This window comes from Euleptes europaea, chromosome 14, assembly GCF_029931775.1.
Source record: "Euleptes europaea isolate rEulEur1 chromosome 14, rEulEur1.hap1, whole genome shotgun sequence".
Lineage (NCBI taxonomy): Eukaryota > Metazoa > Chordata > Lepidosauria > Squamata > Sphaerodactylidae > Euleptes > Euleptes europaea.
The window spans coordinates 27111455-27129288 of NC_079325.1; the positions used below are offsets into that span (position 1 = coordinate 27111455).

General features: G+C 41.4%; 1 protein-coding gene across 1 annotated transcript in view; it reads right to left on the bottom strand.

Moving 5' to 3' along the window:
• Positions 1–9146, bottom strand: part of PIWIL2 (piwi like RNA-mediated gene silencing 2) — a 44080-nt gene extending 34934 nt beyond the window's left edge. Inside the window, exons 1-5 of the mRNA XM_056860585.1 lie at positions 9013–9146; positions 6399–6509; positions 3239–3356; positions 2079–2203; positions 1311–1391 (exon numbers count right to left, since the gene is read on the bottom strand). Coding sequence (XP_056716563.1) covers positions 1311–1391; positions 2079–2203; positions 3239–3356; positions 6399–6509; positions 9013–9137 — 560 coding nt within the window. The 5' untranslated portion in view covers positions 9138–9146. The remainder of the gene's footprint in view (positions 1–1310; positions 1392–2078; positions 2204–3238; positions 3357–6398; positions 6510–9012) is intronic.
• Between the last annotated feature and the right edge of the window lie 8688 nt (positions 9147–17834).

Genomic DNA, 17834 nt, shown 5'->3' on the forward strand with positions numbered 1-17834 from the left:
ACTCAACCTTACATTTCCTGTTCAAAAATACAACCAGTTATGATATATTAAATTTGAAGGACGTTTATCAAGGTCAGTCAAATATTGAACTATCGGAAACCAATTTTCTACAAAACTGGAAGGGCTATCCTTATTTAAGGAGTCCAAACCATCTTGGATTTTTCCCATTACAAATAAATGCCATATTTTATCAAACCAATTCTGTATCAAAGGTGGTTTAACATCCTTCCATTTAGCTGCAATAACTGTTTGGGCTGCTGATAGAAGTGTTAAAATCATTGCTAATTTCGACTTAGACAATTTACAATTAGGCCAATAACCAAGGAAAGCAATCTAAGGGTTATTTGGGATCTTACAATTCATCATTTTTTCTACATGTCCAAATACCTCCAACCAAAACTTCCTAATTACACCACATGACCACCAGCAATGTAAATACGTACCAGGCTGTCCACATTTTTTCCAACAGAGAGGACTATACTGCTGATTAAACTTAGAGAGCCTACATGGAGTAAGATACCAACGAGTAATTACCTTAAAAGTCTGGAATCGAATCTGAAAAACCTTAGACCTAAACCCTGGAGAATTCCATATCTATTCCCATTGATCTTGTTTTCTCTATATTACAATCCTGTTGCCATAATTGTTGATATTTCAAAGATTTTTGTTCTTGAGTTTTACCCAAAATCTTATACAATTTAGTCAAAGTTCCCCTGGTCTGATTATCATATAATTTCAAAAGGAGTTCAAATTCTGTCAACAGCTTCGAAATTCGTCCCTTGATTTTTGATAGGCTGGCAAGATGACTTAACTGTAAGAATTAGAGCCAGGGAATAGACTCCAGGAGGCAGTCTTCAAGTTCTGCCTTTGTCATAAAACCATTTTTCTTAAACAAATCACACACTCAAAACAGACCAGCTCCACGCCATTTCTTAAATATTGTGGAATCTTTCCCTGGTTCAAACCAGTTTTGATTCAAAAAAGAAGACAAAGGAGAAATATTTGGAGCTAATTTTCCTCTGCATCTATCCCAAATTCGAAGTGTACTAAGAAGAAACTCATTATTCTTGAAATTTGGATGTCTATTCTGACTTTTGTTCCAAATAACATCAAGTAAAGGTATTGGGGTGGCATATACTTGCTCAATTTGCATCCACCCATCTTCCGTTTTTTTATATATCATTCTCAACAGATTACAAAGATTAGCTGCCATATAATAATTTTTAAGTATCGGGGGACATGCCCATTAATGATGTGGAAGTACAAAACAGCAAGCACAAAACAGCAAGGATACAAAGAGGTGTACCAACCTATACTGCTGTAGCACAGTAGCACTGGTAGGGTCAAAGAAATTCCTCCCAACAGCTTTCATATCTAAAATCCTCATCACCCTAGAATAAAAACCAAAAGTATTAAAGAGTTTGAAAAGTAGGCTCTATCATATACATAAACTACTGATTGAATATAAATTTTATGGTACTATTATAAGACTGGTAACTGCAATTGAATTTTTTTTCAATAGAAATTAATCATGGAAAAATAGGGAAAAAATAGGAAAAGAGGAAGACCAACATGAGATGGATTGACTCTATAAAGGAAGTTACGATCATTAGTTTCCTCGATCTGAGCAAGGCTGTTAATTATAGGACATTTTGGAGGACATTAATTCATAGGGTCGCAATAAGTCAGTTGCGACTTGATGGCATTTAACACATACGCATAGTGGCAGATAAGACCACTTCTTCATAAAATGAATGTCTCACTCAATTGTTGACATGCTGCCTGAGCAGACTGATTTATATCAGCAAGGAAAGATGTAAATTTAAGTCAAGTTTCCAACTTTCAAGTTCATCTTGACTATGCAAGCATGTAGACTAACTTGGTTCCTATAATCATGTAATTGTTATCAGTTTGCTTGGAAACTGAATGTAAAACTCATTATTTTAAGGACATTTAAGACTACTGTTTTTTATCCTATTTTTAAAGGTTGTTGATTTCCCCCCGGTTCTGGACGGTACTTTGTATTCAGCTCACTGAAATGGAACTGCCACAAAACTTCTAGCTCAAACTCTCCTTACCTCCTGAAAACAACATTGTAAAATGGAATGCATAAATCTGAGCTGGGCTCCAGAATTTTGGTCATTTGAATCTTTACATTGATCTCCACACCATCTGTCTTCCTCTGACACTTCAGATCAACACACTAAGTGGAAGAAGATACTTTGCATCAGAACAGAAAAACTGGTAAGATTAATCTTCCTTTTGATCCAGTATCCCATCTGACAGAAGCAGATTTCAGAGGCTGTCAAAGAAATGTATGAACCACACTTTTCATTTTGCTGTCTTCATCCACTCTTCTCACTCTCTCTTATATGCATGGACAGAAACAGTATCATGGAAGAGTGGCACACTGCCACACCTTCTAAAAATGGTACCTGGAGCGCCCTTGAGATGGCTTATTGCTTTGCCCACTCTTCAGGGGCTTGGACAGTGTATCAGCTGATCTCATGAAGATGATTTTTTTTTACATTTGCACCAGCCTTGCAAAGGACATAGACGAAAGTCTTTAATGCAGTACTTCCATCACAAAATTTGAAGTAGAGACTTGAGCTATGGTATGTTCAGCGACATTAGAAATATATGTACAAAATACTTTTTGTTAGAAATAGCTACCAAATTATCTATTTGCCTGCTTATTGTTGGAATTCAGCTATATTGTCCTGCCACAACATTAAAAAAAAAGAATGCCCAAAATCAACTGTGACCTGGAAAAAATAAACTAATTTTGTTTTGTTTTTACCATGTGTGTTGGTGTCAATTTCACTATATGTTAAAAATATTACACAAAAAAATCCTTTTACTTCTAAAGTCACACATCTTATAAATATGGAAAGTGTTCCAGAAGGCACAAAACCCCCGGCAAAACAAGTTTTGGAAGGGTACTTTTGTTCCAAGTCTGTTCTACCAGTGAGCTGTACTTAACACACCCTGGCCACAAGTGTTAAAACTGATACAAACTAGAAACCTCCTAGTACTTTAAGTTGAGCACTAGGTAACTACAGTCATAGCTGCACTATAGAGACAGTAACCAAGAGCTGCTCCACCTAGAGGAAGAACATTCTCGTACTCCATCATTGCACAGAGTAAAATCTACACATAATGGGGATGGGAATGCCAAGCACCAAACCTCAAAAATGCACTTCTTGACCAACTCTTCCATTGCTTTATCAGATCTTACCTCAGGCAGCTTGATAGGCAAATAGAGTATAGAACCATCAAATGCAGTAACATCTCCTGTCACTGATTTGTGTTCCTTTAGCATACCAAACCGCATACTCTTGCATTCCACATTGGGGCTGGAAGACATGACAATAATATTTTTTAAAAATAAAGTTATATGGTACTGGTTATAATTCAGAGTGGGCAGCCGTGTTAGTCTGTCTGCAGTAGTAGAAAAGAGCAAGAGTCCAGTCGCACCTTAAAGACTAACAAAAATATTTTCTGGCAGGGTATGAGCTTTCGTGAGCCACAGCTCAGTTCTTCAGGTATCTGAAGAAGTGAGCTGTGGCTCACGAAAGCTCATACCCTGCCAGAAAATATTTTTGTTAGTCTTTAAGGTGCTACTGGACTCTTGCTCTTTTCTGGTACTTGTTATAGATTAGCTGAGGCGTAATCACAAATCATGGTTTGTCATTGTACAAATGAGTCTGGGGGCTCCTCAGTTTTTTTGCACACCCCAAAGATCCAGGCATGTTCACAATAGTACTGTGGTTTATCATCAGGTTCGAATATGCCCTCTTCAGAAAAGGAATTTGCAGAAAAGGAAAAGCCAAGAATTAGGATTTGTGGTAATTTGATGATCAGCTATCAGTTCTGAAGAGCATCACAAACAAGAGCAAGATGAAAAGGCTTCCAGTGAATTTTACTATATATCAGAAATAAATCAGCACCTATATCCTGCACTCAATGCCATCCCACTGCAACAAAGTACTAAGAAACAGACTTGACCTTGCTAGCAGAGTCAGCTTAAACTACCAAACAAGAGGGTTTTTTTTTAATTGGGGGAAGAAATACGGTATTTCTACCTACTATTCCATCAGACATAGCTCACATTGCCTCATTATGACAATCTGTGATCTAGTCAACATGTTTAAATAATTGTTCATTTTTAAAAGAATAATTATTTAAACAGTCCTTACAGATGAATGGGATGAGTATTTTTGTCCTACCTCAAAGTACTAATGAGAAAAGCAAGGTTCTTGAGAAGAGGAAGGTAAGAAGGGAAAGTGTGAAAAGAAAATTATGTTTGTAATTCTAGGGTCAACCTATAACCACTGGGTCTGAGGACGTTTGGCCCCTCTCATAGGCAAGGGTGAATGCAAGCTTGCACAGGCCAGGAAACAATACTGGTAGGAAGATGGCACTTCCCATCCACTCCTAGAGATGTGAAAGCCCAAGGAAAAAATGCAATTTTGGGAGAGAGGGGAAAGGTTTTTTCCCACCTATCCTGGACATTTTTTTCAATTTTTCCAATGGAAAAACTGGGAAATTTGTTGGAGCACTCAAAAACTCCTTTGAAATATTTTTTAAAATATACCACTGAATAAAACTACTGAAATGCTTGTAAAGGTAATGTTTTATTCATTCAAAATATACAGCATGAAGGTCTGAGGACTTTTTAAAAACAGTTTTTCCAATAGAAATTTTATTGAACAAAAAAAAAATCATACATTCCACAAGGAAACAAAATGTTTCATAGGAGTTTGAGACAATTTTCCTCAATCAACATGTATAGCATGAAAAGAAATCTGAAGACTTTTCTGAATTTTTCTGGTGGAAAAACTGAGAAGTTTAAAGGAGCACTGAAAACTATGAAAAATATCTTCCCCCTTTAGGAATGAGAGAAACACTTTTCAAAACAACCTTTAACACAGTCAAAATGTACAGCAGTTAATTTTTCCACTGGAAAATTTTGGGAAACAATGAACATGCTCCTAAGAAATATATATGCTGCGCCCTATGGTATCATGTGCTTCAATATTGGGTATGTTTGCATTTTTACCTGTAGAAGACATTTATACTTTTAAATTCCATAAATATTCCAATTAACAGTATTATGAGCTAAGTTACACAACTAAGAGAACTAAGTTCTCCCTAAAAGCTAAAATGACCAAACTGAGGCTATCCTACACTAGTCACATAATGAGAAGACAAGAGACTCTGGAAAAGACAATAAAGCTAGGAAAAGTGGAAGGCAGCAGGAAAAGAGGAAGATCCAACATGAAATGAATTGACTCAATCAAGAAAGCCATGGCCCTCAGTTTGCAAGACCTGAGCAAGGCTGTTAAAGACTGGACATTTTGGAGATCATTAATTGATAGGGTTGGCTGCAATTTGACAGCACTTAACACACACATAAGTTACACATTATACATTTCATGTAGTTCAAAGCAAAACAGACTTAGGTTTGACCGAAACGTATTACACATATTTGATTCCCCCCCCAAAAAAAACCATGTCCCCGTGGTTTCAAAATTTCTTGCACTTCTACATCTCTACCCTTTAAGAGCAAGTGTATCAATAAGAAATGTAAGTTACTTTCACTTACACTCACTGTGAAGGTAACCTACACCTCCCACAAAACATCAGCCAGCATGGTGTAGCAGTAAAGAGAGGTGGACTCTAATCTGGAGAACCAGGTTTGATTCCCCACTCCTCCACATGAAGCCTGCTGGGTGACCTTTGGTTAGTCACAGTTCTCTCAGAACTATCTCAGCCCCACCTACCTCACAAGGTGTCTGCTGTGAGGAAAGTTAGGTAATGCAAGCCAATTTCAGACTCCTTAAAGGTCGATAAAAGTGGGATATAAAAATCCACTTTCCTCTTCATCTTCATCAATTTAGCAGCAACATCTACTACAAGAAACTCTTCCATTTTACAATAAAAAGGAATCCAATGATAGGAGCATCCTAGCCCTATCCAGACCAGTTACACAGTGATCAAGCATATGCCAGATATGTATTCCAGTTTTACCAACACCAGCATGTGATAAGCAACATTTCATCATCTTGCAGTTACTTTCTTCAAGAACATATTTGGGTGGCACAGTAGTCAGCGATTTGGACCAGGATACATGTAGCAAAGCTCAAGTCGTTACTCAGACATGACACTCAAATCATCACTCAGACACGTTTTAGTATATAAGCAACTGGGAATGACAACTAGAGGAATCTTGAAAGCTGCTATTATGAGGAGAATCAATTTATCATGTATAAAATATAAACACGGATCACTTATATCCACTGCTGCCTAATAAAAGCCCTAGGACAACCAAAAACCTGTCTGAAAAGTTGCTACCCTTTAACAAGATATAAATGGTAAAATTCTAGAATTTTTACCTGAATGTCACATGATACTGGTACACTGCTTCATTTTGACAGTGTATTTTAACCACATTAATTGCCAAGGGGACTGGTATCCCTTTGGAACCTTGCTTCATTAGTGGTTCTCTGAAAGGATAAGAGCATATTTGAAATAATTTACCAAAGCTTCATTGAAGAGAAAATGAAACATCAGGGAAGCAAATATATAGCCCAATGCTATGAACTCAGAAACAAATCCCACTGAGACAATGCTACAAAAGGCTCCAGAACCTAACTTAATTTAAATTATAGGCAAACCAGAAGAACATTCAAAGACTGACCCTTTCTTAACGGAGGCTGAGTTAACAGCTTATTTTGGCTCGGTGTCAGTGGAAGCTCAGGAAAGTATCCTTGCAAGATTACAAACTCTTTTGTATAATCTAAGGCAGGGGTCCTCAAACTTTTTAAACAGGGGGCTAGTTCACTGTCCCTCAAACACTGTTGGGGGCCGGACCATAGCTTGAAAAAAATATTAACAAATTCCTATTCACACTGCACATATTTTATTTGTAGTGCACAAAAAATAAGAGAAACAATGCAAGAGTTAAAATAAAGAACAATTTTAATCAACATAAACTTATAATATTTCAAGGGGAAGTATGGGGCTGCTTTTGGCTAATGAGATGGTCAATATCCGGTTCCATATAGGGAATGCTTACGGAATAAAGAAATGATAGATGCTAACATTCTTGGGACTGGAAAAGATGCATGATGCAACAGGGCAAAAAGTGAAACACCAACAGGTTTGGCAATATAGTGCTCTGAATGCAGGGAGGAATATGAATTATGCTCAGCACGTGCTCCGGACATTAAAAGTCTTGTTCCCTTTGAGAAAGATCGCCAAGTCATAGTCATGTCTAAGGAGCTTAAGAATTAGCCCCAGCGCCTAAAATTTGGCATATGGGCAGTGAGCTATACCTGCACTAAAAAGCATCACCCTATCTTAACATTACGAGTCCTACAGACAACAGATAAAACTCATCACACTATTGTGTAGCAAGAGATTGTGAGACACCTAAGCAAATGAGAGAAAAATAGAGATGTCTCTGAATTCTTGTTCACAGAAATTAACCTAGTTTTGTTTTTTAAGTCCTCATTTCTCTCGTTTCCTTCCTCCTGCCTTGGGAGACCCTTCCCATCATCAACGGACTAGATGAAAATTCATTTGTAAAAATCTTTTTGTGGAATACAAATCCCTGTAATTTATACTCAGATCAAAGGATTCCACACCTGCAAATCCAGGAAACAAGGGTATCAGGACAAATTTTTTTGGAAATGTTCTGAGCTTTTTCAGTATGTACTGAGAGACATAGTACTTTTGTGGAGGATTAGCATACCTAGTTGCGAATTCTTTGAATATTAAGGAGATGAGGGTAGTGGCTTCTTCCCTGGCACTTGCGTTTTTCCTATCTTTACCCACTCTGTCTTTTCTACTGATAACAATTTATTTACCCCGTTTTGAGGAAGAGTGGTTAAGAAACTGGGATAAATTAGATGAATTCACTTTAGAAGCAAGATAGGGGTTACCAACTCACCATTTAATAATAACTGGGGATTTAAACACCCATATTGGTGCAAAAGAATCTAATGTAATTTTGGGGATGTATAATTTAGATATGGAAGCCTTCCCATATAATGATTTTAATAGGTTATGTAGAACTTGGGGGGTAGATCTAGATGGTAAGCAATTAATACACTTAGTCCTGTCTCATATCCTGGTGACAGTGAATGGGAATAATTTGTTAGACCACAGGAGGGGGATTTACTTGCTTTACTCATAGAGGCGCCAGTATGGTTGATTATTGTCTGGTCCCTAAAGAGGTGTTAGAAAAGATCTATGAGTTTAAAGTAGGAGACTTTTTAGGGGAAGATCATCTTCCCCTCACTCTAATTTTGACTGTAGATAAACAAGCCACCATCTTTAGTTTCCCATGCTGAACAAATGATCAGGAAATAAGAGTAAAGGAATGGACATAGTCTTTAATTCAAGATTAGAGATACAATTTACTCCCAGAAATGTTGTTCTCAACAAGAATGCATTTCAGCTGATGATGTTTCAACCTATTACAGTATGTTAGGAGCCCCATGGTGCAGAGTGTTAAGCTGCAGTACTGCAGTCAAAAGCTCTGCTCACGACCTGAGATCACTGACCTATTTAAACCTGTTTACCAGTCAACTTATTTTAACCAGTTAAAAGAAAGGAAGAATGATTGGTTTGAATTTGAATGTCAGACCCACCTGAGGAAACAGTTTATCACAAGGATTTCAGATGGTGCAGATTGGAATACACCTTAACCAACCTTAAAATGGCCAAAGAAGGTTGGAAACAATTGGTAATCAATAAAAAGGAATGATTAAGGAATCAAGAAGCTCGTTATCTGCTACTTAGTAAGAAATTTTGGCATATTGTTAACATATTTTTGTATTTCTTCAGCTACATGGTTTTTTAAAAAATCTTTATATTCTGGCAATATAACTAAAAATCCACACAGAGCAACACTATCACTATATCTCTTTTTACTGTGGTCTTAAAGATACAGGTTCAACTAATATGATCAGACATACCTCTTTTTAATCAGGCCACACTTACTTTCTTGACAGCTGTTCATCAGAAGCTTCTAGAGGAACCTCTGAACTGGGCTTTTTGAGTGGTGCTGATTGCAGAACTCCTGCATTCAAGGCACAGATGTTTCCACGAGCCCTGCCAAGTACCATGGCTGATCTTCCAAGAGCTACAAAGGGTGTTTCACTTTCCTTGAGGCCAAGTGCACTGAATCATTAGGGGGGGGAAATCACACACAGTACAGAGCTGGATTCCTTACCAACATTCAAACAGCATGTGAGTTTTAAAACCAGAGCCTTAAATAATTTTAGACAGCACCTTTATTTTACTTTATGACATTGTATTGCAGTGAACTGCTTATTTGAATGTGGGATACCCATTCAGCCATAAAACTCACTAAGTGGCTTTGGGCAAGTCATTCTTTGTCACCCTAGAGCAGTGGTTCCCAACCTTTTTTTGACCAGGGACCACTAGGACTTTTTTGTTCGGTGCAGGGACCCCAAGGTTCAAAATAAATTCAGAGAATTTGAAAATAAACTTTAATCATAACTGTTAGTTAAACATTAAACTTAGAATAATATTTGAATATATATATTTTTTATAATAGAGAACTTTTAATTGAAAATATTAATTTGTTATGGGTTTATAACTTTGTTTCGCGGACCTTAATTTAGTTCTCGCGGACCCCTGGGGGTCCACGGACCCCTGGTTGGGAACCAGTGCCCTAGAGAAATACAGAGGGCTCTGCTCTGTGAGCAGTAAGGTTTTTAAAGCACATGGTATAGTGTTACAGAAACAACACCTCTGTGCAAGGGGGATTCAAAATACTGCCTCTGATCTCCACTTATAGCACAAAATTTCAACAAAGGTTTGCTACAGGGTAGCTTTTTGTTATTTTTAAAAAAGCAAGTGAACAATAAAGTATTCTGGATTATCTCCTGTATAAATCTTGACTATGTCACATAAAGAGCAGCTTCTGGGTGAAAAACTACAGAAAACAGGAAAACACAAATTATGACCACCGAACAGATATTAATGCTCCTGACTTTTTTTTTTCAAATCCATACACAAGCAATACTGATTGGATCCAGGAACTCCACTGATAGTCAGCTGACAACTTTTCACTAGGCCCTTCTGCTTCAAAACTGATCACTAGATTGCGGAGGCCATTGCCTAATGGCTGGCTAAATGCAAAATGCTATTTTGTCCAATAGCATTCACCTTAGGATCTCTTTACTCACCTGCCACGGCCCAAAAGTGTTCTTTCCACCTTGCAATCTCCTGCTGGCCCTGCTCTTGACTGCGTAAGTCCAGCCTGGCCTGGTAACTCCACTTTGTGTTTGATTTCTGCATCACCCATCCCTCTACTCAAAATGCCTCGTCCTGAATAGAGCACATAAAGAAAATGTTCAAAAGAAAATGTAAGTTGGCTTAAGAGTTGGAAATTGTTATGAACAAGTCTTAGTGAAGCACGATAGTCTACCATACAGCAGGTCTGACTTACCCAATGGAGGTCTGTGGGGTGTCTCAAAACCAAGACCTCGGAACATAGATTTTAGAGTCGAGGCAGACGTGCAAGAATCCTGAAGGCAACAGAAGAAAAAAAATATCCCATATATACTACAAAGCTTTGATTAAGCTTAAGGCCAATCAGAGAGGCTAATAAGAGATGTTTTGAGCAACTCATTCTTGAATAAAGTGGTATATTTTTTGCAGAAGAAAAGTTTCAGCAGCTGAGATTCACATACTTTCAGCCAGCTACTTTCAGGCTGTCCCACACCCATATCACACCATGACCCAAGGAATCTGTAATCAATGAAGGTAGGCCTGATTTTCCCCACTCCAGGGAGTCTGCGTTGTCCTACTCTCCCTCCTCTTCAGGCCAATTCCCCACTCTGGACACAACAAGATTTTATTCTTACATGCATCCCTAGAAGAGCTACAAATCTGCCATATTTTCTGAGCTTAAAAATTTGCTTTCGTTTGTCTGCGCTGACTGTTCCTTGCAGAGAATTTAGGAATCTGAAATACACAGTGGAACTACCGGTAAATTGCCACAAAGGAACACAAGAATTCCTAACTTGTCACTTTCCTAAGTATCCTATGGTACCACTGCCTATACAGCCAGTAGACTGCTCTAGCATGAGCCAGTGTAGTGACCAACAAGACATTTCACCAGAAAATGACCCTATAAAAATTGCTCTTATCTACCTGCTGCATACTCCCAGGCGGCCTTTGTACCATCTCCTGCAGTCCCTGCATTCTGCCAGCTGAAGGAAAGCTCCTTCCTCTGCTGTATGTGAAGTTTTCAACCACAGGCAGCTGTGACATGGGCTCAGGTACATTACCATCATGAGACCTTGGGAAAGTTGCACCACCTCGGAACACGGGTCTTGTAGGATGCATGATGGACCTGCTACAAAAGAGACAAGACACATTTTACACCAATACGTGCTAAAGGACTCATCTGAAAGGCTACTGATCTCCAGTACATCATCCTCACAACAGACAAGAACAGATTGTAGGAAATAACAAAAGAAATCGACAGTGGAGCATTTAATTCTTCTATGAAGCCAAACCCACCCCCCATATCCCATCTACTTAATGCCTCAAATCTGGTTTCCAGAAAAAAATATTATCTATCTCCATATCCAGTAATTGTCTATCCCTGGCAGCAGAAGGACTCTTCTCCACCTTTTGTTTTTGTTTTTCTTAAACAGCACTGGTTGCCCTTTAGAGAGGATCACAGAAAAGAAAATTGTGGTCCAGACTAGTCAAGACAACTACAACAGGGCTGATACAAGAAGACACAGAAAGTACTACAGGTATTATTATATCTGTGTTGGCACCATACACATGTAAGAATGGGCTATTTTGTGCTGTATTCCTCATGGAATGAGTTCCCACAATCAATCCGGCCCCTGATAAGTAAGAAGAGGGGACAACGTGGCCAGGTGTAAACATACCCACAGGGGCAGGGCAAGGTGGAATTTCAAATATACCTACACTACCACTAGGGTTGCCTAGTGGGAGGTTTTTGGGGCACAGCCTGAGGAGGGCAGGGTTTAGGGAGGGGAGGGACTTCAGTGCCATAGAGTCTAATTGCCAAAGCGGCCATTTTCTCCAGGCGAACTGATCTCTATCAGCTGGAGATGTTGTAATAGCAGGAGATCTCCAGTCCCCACCTGGAGGTTGGCAACCCTAACTACCACACACCCCAGGGCATAAGCCCCATGGACTTCTATAGGATTTATTGCCTAGGAGACCACATATGAAGGACTGGGCTATAAAGTGACACACGCATTTGTACATAAATCCCACTGAATGAAGGAGACTTCGCTCCAGAGAAACTGTATATAAAACCTGTAAATGACACGGAGGAAAATAAGTAGACGTTCCGAACTAGTCGCAGATCCTTTCTCTTCTTCATTAACGCCTCCTCCGTACAGCCCCACCCCCATCACTTCTCCATCAGCGAGGTAGTCGCTAAAACTAACCAAGTTAACTAGCAGTAGTAAATAGAATACAGAACCTTTATTGGCATTTACAGCAACAAAACAAACAGGTAAAACAGCTAGATATGGATCTAAAAAAGGAATGAATTCACAGTTCATCAGTAAATTTTATAAAAACAATTAAATGAGGGTTCCCCTCCTTCTTTCTCCCTCCTTTAGGACCTTGGCCAGGCACTCGGCTACTTGAGTGGTAACTTCGAAGCTTTTGTCATCCAATAAATGGCCTATGTTTCCGGTAGTCATTGCAGTAGTAAATTGAGGAAGAGAACTAATTAAGCTGCAACTAATTTACCTTAGTAAAGTCACTAATTTACCTTAGTAAATCCCTGACTTGGATGGCCCAGGCTAGCCTGATCTCGTCAGACCTCAGGAGCTAAGCAGGGTCAGCCCTGGTTAGTATTTGGATGGGAGACCACCAAGGAATACCAGGGTTGCTGTGCAGAGGAAGGCACTGGCAAACCACCTCTGCTCGTCTCTTGCCATGAAAACTCCAAAAGGGGTCGCCATAAGTCGGCTGCGACTTGACGGCACTACACACACACACAATTTACCTTACCTTGGTATAATTCGTTTACTTACACGTGCGCGGACAACCCAATTCGAATTTCCCTCAAGCGTGGGGTGGGGATGAGCTCCGCCTCACTTCGCACCTTCGCCTGTTTGGCGGCACGCGGCTACGTCGCCAGCCTGACGCTTCCAGCCCCGCCCCTCGCGGCCGACACGCGCGCATACTAACTACCCTCCCATTGGCGGATAACGGGGTTTTCTTCTCTTCCTCAACCGTCGGTTTTGGAACTGTTCAAGTTCCTTGATTGGAAGGGGGGGGAGTCAGGAAAGCTTCCTCGAATTCGTCCGTTTAGGAGCGCTCGTTGAAGCACACGCTTATCCAGAAGTAGTGGGAATTAAACTCAGTGGAGTTTCCTAGCGAATAAAATTCGCTTGTGCTTCCGTTAAAGGGAAAAGGCTTAATCTTGTCTTTCACGTTTCCCCTACCTGCTCTTCAACAATAGTACAGGCCATCACTAACCTCCTGGGGGCGTGGCATAAAGGCTCCTCTCAAGGCTGTTGTTGGGATACGGTTTTTAAACTGGAGGTCTCTCGCGCTTTGTGGATTCAAAATTCGACAAGGGGTTGGGGGGGGGGGCTCAGCTTTGGTTGGCCAAGGGCAAGCCGTTGGAGCAGGGGTAGGGTTGCCAACAGGCCTGGAGAAAAACAAATGTCCTGAATAGAATCTTAACGAGAGCCAGAGTGGCGCAGTGGTTAAAGTGTCAGACTAGGAGCTGGGAAACCCAGGTTCGAATCCCCACTCTGCCATGGAAACTTGCTGGGTGGCCTTGGGCCAGTCACACACTCTCAGCCCCCTCCAAACGTCTTGTGCCTTGAAAAACCCTATGGAGTCCCCATAAGTCAACTGTGACTTGATGCCCCACCCAAAGGATGTTATTTACTTCCATGCCATGAAAAACTTCTAAGTGCTTTTCACTGCAGGTTCAGCCTCTCTTAGGGACAACCCCGCTCCCCAATAATGGGTTCAATCCACAGCAGCCGTAGGCAGTTGAAATTTTGCATGGCTTGGAAGTAAAAAAATATCTCATTAAAGCTTTATTTAAAGGGACAGGACATCTTTCTGCAGGACTGTTGGCAATCCTACTTGTGTAAACTTCATCATTTGACGCCACTGTTTTGCCGTTCAAACCGGCACCATACCCTTTATAATACTCTGTTTCACACATCACAATTTAATGTTGACTTTCTTTTCTAAATTCTTCAGTCTTGTGCTAAAGCAACAGGAGTAGGGTTGTCAACCTCCAGATGAGGCCTGGAGATCCCCCACTATTACAATTGATTTCCAGACTGTGGAGCTCAGTTCCCCTAGAAAAAATGGCTGCATTGGAGGGTGGACTCTTTACATTAAACCCTGCTGAGGTCTCTCCCCCAAAAATCTCCCAAGTATTTCCCAACCCAGAGCTGGCAATCCTAAACAGGAGCCAGGCATGTTATGTGTAGCCAATAGGGTTGCCAACCTTCAGGAGGTGCCTGGAGATCTCCCAGAATTACAGCTAGTTTCCAAACGACAGAGATAATTTCCCCAGGAGGAAACGGCTGCTTTGGAGGGTGGACTGTATGGGATTATACCTCATTGAGGTCCCTCCCAAGGTTCCAACCCCCAAATCTCCAGGAATTTCTCAAACTGTAATTGGAAAAAAATAAGTGGTGGGTTGTGACATATGAGAAAGAATTGGGATGCTCTTTGCCAGTGGTGTGCAGAGCTGGACATGGCAATACAATGTGCAAGAAGGCATGAGCAGCAGTGATGAAAAGAGGTAAAAACGGCAACAGGGCTGTAGCCAACCTTCCTTGCTAGGTGAAGCAACTACATTTCCAGGTGGGGCAATGTAGCGTTTCAAGGGGAAGAGCTTAATCCACTGCCTTGGGCTACCAGAATTCCATCTGATCTCCAGACTACAGAGATCAGTGCTCCAGGTGGAAATAGCACCTTTGGGGGTGGTCTTTATGATATCACATCCCCACTAAACTCCCACCTCTTCCCAAGGCATCATCCCCAAATCTCCAAGCATTTTCCAAGCCAATGTTTATTTACACCACTTTTCTCCCCAGTGGGGACCTAGTGTGGCTTACAACATTCTCTTCTCTTCTATTTTATCCTCACAACATCCTTGAAAGTGTGTGACTGGCCCAAATCTATCCAGCTTCCATGATATAGTGGAGATCCTAGTTCAACACTCTAACCACAACCTTATCCCTGGTCCCAACCAAGCTGGAGTCATCGAGAGAAGAAGCAACCACCTACCCCTAATCGTGCCTGGATCCAGCTCTAGTTAAGAGAGCTTTTCTCCTTGTTACCAACTACCATTCCTGTAGCTCAGGCATGTAGCCAGCCTTCGTCACTAGGTAGGGGTGCCCCATTTTCTGGTGGGCAAACCAGTGCTCCAGATGTGGTGGCATATCCACTGGCCCCTCTGTAGTTAAGGACCTGCTTCCCCTTTCCCCCAATTCCACTTTCTCTTCCTCTCCCTCTCATCCCACCACTTTCCTCTCATCTTTCCTTCTGCCAAAGGCCCCTTGTTTCACAAGAAGGCCTTGGGTAAGTCCTAGGGTTGCCAGGTCCCTCTTCACTACCAACAGGAAGTTTGTAGGGCAGATCTTGAGGAGGGTGGGGTATGGGGAAGGACTTCAATGCCATAGAGTCCAATCTCCAAAGTGGCCATATTCTCCAGGTGAATTTATATCAGCCTGGAGGTTGGCAACCCTAGTAAGTCCAGAGCAAAACCTGCAATACTGGGGAGTAGTGAATCCTCACTGCCCAGTGTAACAAGCCACCACCATCCCCTCTAAGCTAACAAGTTTCCAAGCCTACTGGGTGTTAATCAAGAAGTCAGCCCTGCAAGGTCGGACACTTGCAAGTTTAATTCCACAACCAATTACTTGGTAGCTGTAACCAAAATAGGCCAAGGTACTGTGTTTATATTGAAGCCCCAAAACCCAAGCACCACCACAGGGATATAATTAATAAGGTTTATTAAAACAAATGTGCAAAGTATACAAATATAGCAGCAGTGCGAAGCAGGGAAGAAAATGATAAAACTAAATGATAAAACTAAAATGATAAAACTAGAATACTTATTCAGGCTTTGGTCCTCTGACCCAGATATTACCTGATCTGACTGAAGATACAGAATCCAAATAAAACTCCAAAGTCCAAGAAACAGGTATGCTGTCTGCACAAGGCCCAACCTACAGTCAAAAAGATAGAAAGATAAAAGGCCCAAAGGACTCAAACTAGAATGGTCTTTATGCCAGACTGCCCAGAGCTGGCCTGATCCTTCAGCCAATCAGGTGTGTTCCTAAAACATATGACCATATACTTCAGCAGCTGGCACATTCTCATAATCAAGCAATTCACCTATGCCCAGGGTTCCTTGAGCAAATTAGAGGGAATGTGAGTGCAAAACTCTGTGTCTCTGGCCTTGAAGCTCCCAGGCCCATGATCTCACTTGCACCTGGTGCCTGACTCCATCTCATCCCTTATCTCTCTTGAAATTGCAAATCATCATGACATTAACTTCCCAGAGAGGAGCCTTCAGTAACGTAAATAGCCCCAAAAGTCTGAACCAAAATTTGAAAGGCTAAGAAACAGCTAGACAAGTCCAGTTTCTTCACACCTTTATCCTTCACTTCTTTCCTCCATACTATCCTTTCTTGCTTCCTTTTTTCCAGGAGTTAAAAAATTGTTGCTCTGTATATAATTGCTTGGCTTCTTCCAGACCACATTGTTTACAGATTTTCCTATTTCCTCTGGGGAGGGGGTGGCCCTACCCCACACTCACCTGCTACAGGGGAAACCCCAGCAGGGCAGCCTCACCCAGGCACTGCTGAGTCGGGTAGCCCAACCAGGGGCTGTGGAGAAAGAAGCAAGGGTGAGGCCATGCCCAGAAATGTGCCAGCAGTGGCCTCAGAGCCCAGTAGCTCCCATGTGCGCCTCAGAAGGAAGGCGGGGCTCAGGCAGCAGACTGCAGGTGGGAACAGCCCAGAGAAGGAGGCTGGCAGTGGCTAAGGCCTCCTATAGGGTTGCAGGTCCCACTTTGCCTCCAGTGGGAGGTTTTGGGGGTGCAGCCTGAGGAGGGTGGGGTTTGGGGATGGGAGGGACTTCAATGCCACAGAGTCCAATTGCCAAAGCCGCCATTTTCTCCAGGAGAACTGATCTCTGTCACCTGGAGATCAGTTGCAATACCGGGAGATCTCCAGCTAGTACCTGGAGGTTGGCAACCCTAGCCTCCTAGAGCCTGAAAAGGCTGGCACAGCAGGCTCTTAAGACCTCAGGGGAGGGCTGATCAGGAGAGGGGAGAGCCTAGACAGGGAGGCCATTGGCCCAGCTTCTCTTCACTCACTGAGGACCCGCCCTGAAGAGAGAGCATTGAGGGAGTCCTTTTCAGTCCTGCAGGCATCACTGGCATTCTCACAAAGAGTGGTGGGTGCAACCATAAAATGGCTTCCATAAGAGGCAGAGCCTATCACAAAATCTCAGGGAGTGAAGCTATGCACAACTCTAATAGTAACTATTCCAAATGTCAGGCAGAAGCTCTGTTTAACAGGATGTCTTTTACAATTAACATTAAAAAAAAAAACCATTTTCTCGTATAACCCCACAGTAAAGATCCTTGTGATCTGGTGGCAGCTGTTACTGAAGCAACTTTTAAAAGCTCTGCATAGCCAATCAGATCTCCAATGGCTCTGCTAGGCAAAAGCCTCACCTAGCCCCACTCACTTTCTAAAAGCATTTGGTGGGCACCCCTGTGACCTCAGGCATCACAC